This window comes from Charadrius vociferus, unplaced genomic scaffold, assembly GCF_000708025.1.
Source record: "Charadrius vociferus isolate BGI_N301 unplaced genomic scaffold, ASM70802v2 scaffold393, whole genome shotgun sequence".
NCBI lineage: Eukaryota > Metazoa > Chordata > Aves > Charadriiformes > Charadriidae > Charadrius > Charadrius vociferus.
The window spans coordinates 1,801,857-1,805,376 of record NW_009647760.1 but is presented as its reverse complement, the minus strand read 5'-3'; the positions used below and the strand labels follow the sequence as shown (position 1 = coordinate 1,805,376).

The following is a 3,520-nucleotide window of genomic DNA, read 5'->3' as shown; positions in this document are numbered from 1 at the left end:
AGAGGGACCCTTAAGGGGGACCTGGGGGACAGGGGATCTGCGGTGGCGGAGAGGGACAGCCCTCGGGGGGGACTTGGGGACAGTGGGACCTGTGGGGGGACAGGGACGTTTCAGAGGGGAAGGGGAGAGCCCTCAGAGGGATTTGGGGGACGGCGACCTGTGGGGCGGACAGGGAGAGCCCTCAGAGGGACCTGAGGAACAGGGGGACCTGAGGCCTGCGGTGGGGGAGAGGGACAGTCCTCAGGGGGACCTGCAGGGGACAGGGACAGCTTACAGGGGGATCTAAGGGGGACCTGGGGCAACGGGGGGGACAGTGACTTCCCTCAGAGGGACTTGGGGGACAGGAGGACCTGGAGGGGACAGGGACATCCCTCAGAGGGACCTGAGGAACAGGGGGACCCCTAAGGGGTGACCTGGGAGACTGGGGTCCTGTGGTGGGGGAGAGGGATGGCCCTCGGGGGGGACCTGGGGACAGGGGAGCCCTTTAGGGGGGCCTTCAGGGGACAGGGACAGCTCACAGGGGGACAGGGACATCCCTCAGAGGGATCTGAGGGACAGGGAGACCCTTCAAGGGGGACCTGGGGGGAACAGGGGCATCCCTCAGAGGGACCTGGGTGACTGGGGGTCCCTTCGGGGGGGCACAGGGAGGAGGGATGGACATGGACAACCCTCAGGGAAACTTGAGGGACACTGTGACACCCTCCAGGACGCCAGTGCTCCCATAGACACTCCTTCAGAGGGGACTTGGGGGCACGGGCCACGTTGGCCTCCAAGGGCTGGGGACACCCCTGCCCACCAGCTGTCACCTGCCCCTGCCATGGTTGGGGGTGTGTGTGTCTGTGTCACAGTCTCTCCAGCCGGAGCGTGGCTTGGGGGACAACCCACTGCGCTCTGTCCCCACAGACGTCGCCTACTTGCGCTCTGTCCTGCCCGCCAGCACAGAGGACGCCTTCTTCGATTACCTGGCCACCCTGGATGCCTCGGAGGTGACAGTGTCCGCCGTGCCGGAGGGCTCCGTCGTCTTCGCCAGGGTGGGACACATGCAGTTCCCTCCCCTGTTTCAGAGGGGCTTTGGGGATATCAGCTCCCGTGTCCCCGGAGAGGACGGGGATGTCACCACCCGACTGTCCCCGCAGGTCCCGTTCCTGCAGGTGAAGGGGCCGCTGCTGGTGGTGCAGCTGCTGGAGACCACGTTGCTGTGCTTGGTCAACTACGCCAGGTAGGGACACGTCCCGCTCTGGTCCCCCAGGTGCTGGGGACCACGTCCATCTCTGCTATGCCAAACCCCACGTGCTGTCCCTGCCATGTCCCCAACCCTGTGTACGGTCACTGCCATGTCCCCACACCTTGGCTGTGGTCAAGCAAAGAGGGTCCTGGAGCTCCTCCACCCTTAGATGTCCACTGGCTCCACGTTCAAGCTCCTCCACCCTTGGCTCCTCCATGTTCAGCTTGGCTTGGTGTCACCCATCGCTTCCTCTCCACAGCCTGGTAGCCACCAACGCCGCCCGCTTCCGACTCCTTGCTGGCCCGGACATGAAGCTGATGGAGATCGGACTCCGTCGCGCTCAGGGGCCGGACGGTGCCCTTTCGGCCTCCAAGTACTCCTACATCGGGGGTGAGTGCTGCCCCGCGGCGCCCCACGGCACTGCGGCCACGCTGTCACCTGTGTCCCCACCCCACCATCCCTCCTCACAGGCTTTGACTGCACCAGCAACGTCCTGGCGGGGAAACTCTACGGCATCCCGGTGCGCGGCACCATCGCCCACTCCTTCATCATGTCCTTCACCTCACTGGAGGAGGTGCAGCCCCGGGTGAGCGTCACCGCAGGGAGGGGACAGGGATGGGGATGGCCCCATGGCTGTGCTCCCGGCGGCGGTGGAGGATGCCATGGGGTGCAATGCCCATGTCCCTCAAGCAGGAGGTGACACCGCTTGAAGGAGGAGAGCCAGTGGACCTCCCGGCGCTGGCCGAGTCATGGCTACAGCGGGTGTGTGAGCTGCTGCAGACGCCCCCTGAGAAGGTGAACCAGGGCGAGCTGGCCGCCTTCGTGTCCTACGCCATCACCTTCCCACAGCTCTTCCAGGGGCTGCTGGACACCTACTGCGTCAGGAGGTGAGGACACCGGCTTCCCCTGGGATAACTTTACCACCGTGGCAGAGGGGACGGCTGCGTCCCTCCTTGCTTGGTGGCCTTCAAGGAGGGACATTTCCACCTGGCAGCGTCCCAGTGCTTCGTTGTTGCCGCATGCAGGGCTTGGACCCGCTGCTGGATCTGCTCTGGGTCCCTGTCCCGCCAGGCAAAGGGACACTTAAACCGTCTCCTTGCCCGTCCCAGGAGCGGCTTGCCAAATTTCTGCGCCGTGGCGCTGGCCCTGCACCAGTTGGGCTACCGGGCCATCGGGGTGCGCCTGGACAGCGGGGACCTGGCCCAGCAGTCCAAGGAGATCCGCCGAGTGCTCCGAACCTGCGGTGCTCAGTGAGTTTCCGCCGCTGAGCCTGGGTCGGCTGCCATCACTCCTCGGCTTCCCCACCTTGGCCACCCCCTCCTGCCAGCGCGGGCGCCCTCGCTGCTCAGTGGGGGTGCTGCAAAGCAGAGCCGGGGGGGGGTGTCACCACCCCAAACCCTGCGTCACTTCCCCTGCCCTTCGCCAGCTTCCAGGTGCCGTGGTTTGAGACCATCCCCATCGCTGTCAGCAATGACATCAGCGAGCATAGCCTGGAGGAGTTCAGCCGGGAGGTGAGGGAGCTGCTGTCGGGGCTGGGACGTCCCCTTGGCTTTCACTGGCGCCGCTGAGGTTTGGGTTGCGTGGGGTGGTCCCGAGTATCACCTGGGACTTTCTCCCTGGGGGAGGATGGAGAAGAGTTGCTGGGCTTCTGGGTGGGATGGATGGACAGACAGACACCAGGAACCTTCAGGTGGAGCATCCTCCGATGTGTCCCGTGGCTCTGGTCTTGGCATGGGCTTAAAAACTTGTGGCAGGGGTGGGCTGTTGATGGCTGCTGTCTTCTCTGCTGCACCAGGGGAGCGAGATTGACATGATCGGGGTGGGGACGAACCTGGTGACGTGTCCCCTGCAGCCGTCGCTGGGCTGTGTTTACAAGGTAAGGGTGGCAGCTCTCTGCCCTGTGTGGCTCGTGGTGGGTGTGGGACTCCCTGGTTTCTCCCCGGCTTGTCACAGCTGGGGACAGGTAGCAACGGGGGCTCTGGCCCTAAGGGACACTGCTCTGAGGCCAATGTCATCAAATCCCAGAATGGTTTGGGTTGGAAGGGACCTTTAAAGGCCATCTGGTCCAACCACCTGCCATGAGCAGGGACATCTTCAACTAGACCAGGTTGCTCAGAGCGCCATCCGACCTGGCTTTGAACACCTCCAGGGATGGGGCAGCCACAGCTTCTCTGGGCAACCTGCGCCAGGGGCTCACCACCCTCAGTCAACAATTTCTTCTGAATATCTATTCTAAATCTCCCCTCTTTCAGCGTCCAACCGTTCCCCCTCGTCCCATGGCTCCCCTCCCTGATC

General features: G+C 64.2%; 2 protein-coding genes across 2 annotated transcripts in view; one reads left to right on the top strand and one right to left on the bottom strand.

Annotated features, from left to right (window-relative positions):
* Nucleotides 1–819, bottom strand: part of LOC104284004 (homeobox protein Hox-A3-like) — a 3,214-nt gene extending 2,395 nt beyond the window's left edge. The window contains exon 1 of the mRNA XM_009882268.1: nt 807–819. Within this exon, the coding sequence (XP_009880570.1) occupies nt 807–819 (13 nt within the window). The remainder of the gene's footprint in view (nt 1–806) is intronic.
* Nucleotides 818–3,520, top strand: part of NAPRT (nicotinate phosphoribosyltransferase) — a 4,492-nt gene continuing 1,789 nt past the window's right edge. Inside the window, exons 1-8 of the mRNA XM_009882267.1 lie at nt 818–827; nt 904–1,219; nt 1,485–1,615; nt 1,696–1,811; nt 1,919–2,112; nt 2,335–2,475; nt 2,652–2,736; nt 3,021–3,101. Of these exons, the coding sequence (XP_009880569.1) occupies nt 818–827; nt 904–1,219; nt 1,485–1,615; nt 1,696–1,811; nt 1,919–2,112; nt 2,335–2,475; nt 2,652–2,736; nt 3,021–3,101 (1,074 nt within the window). The remainder of the gene's footprint in view (nt 828–903; nt 1,220–1,484; nt 1,616–1,695; nt 1,812–1,918; nt 2,113–2,334; nt 2,476–2,651; nt 2,737–3,020; nt 3,102–3,520) is intronic.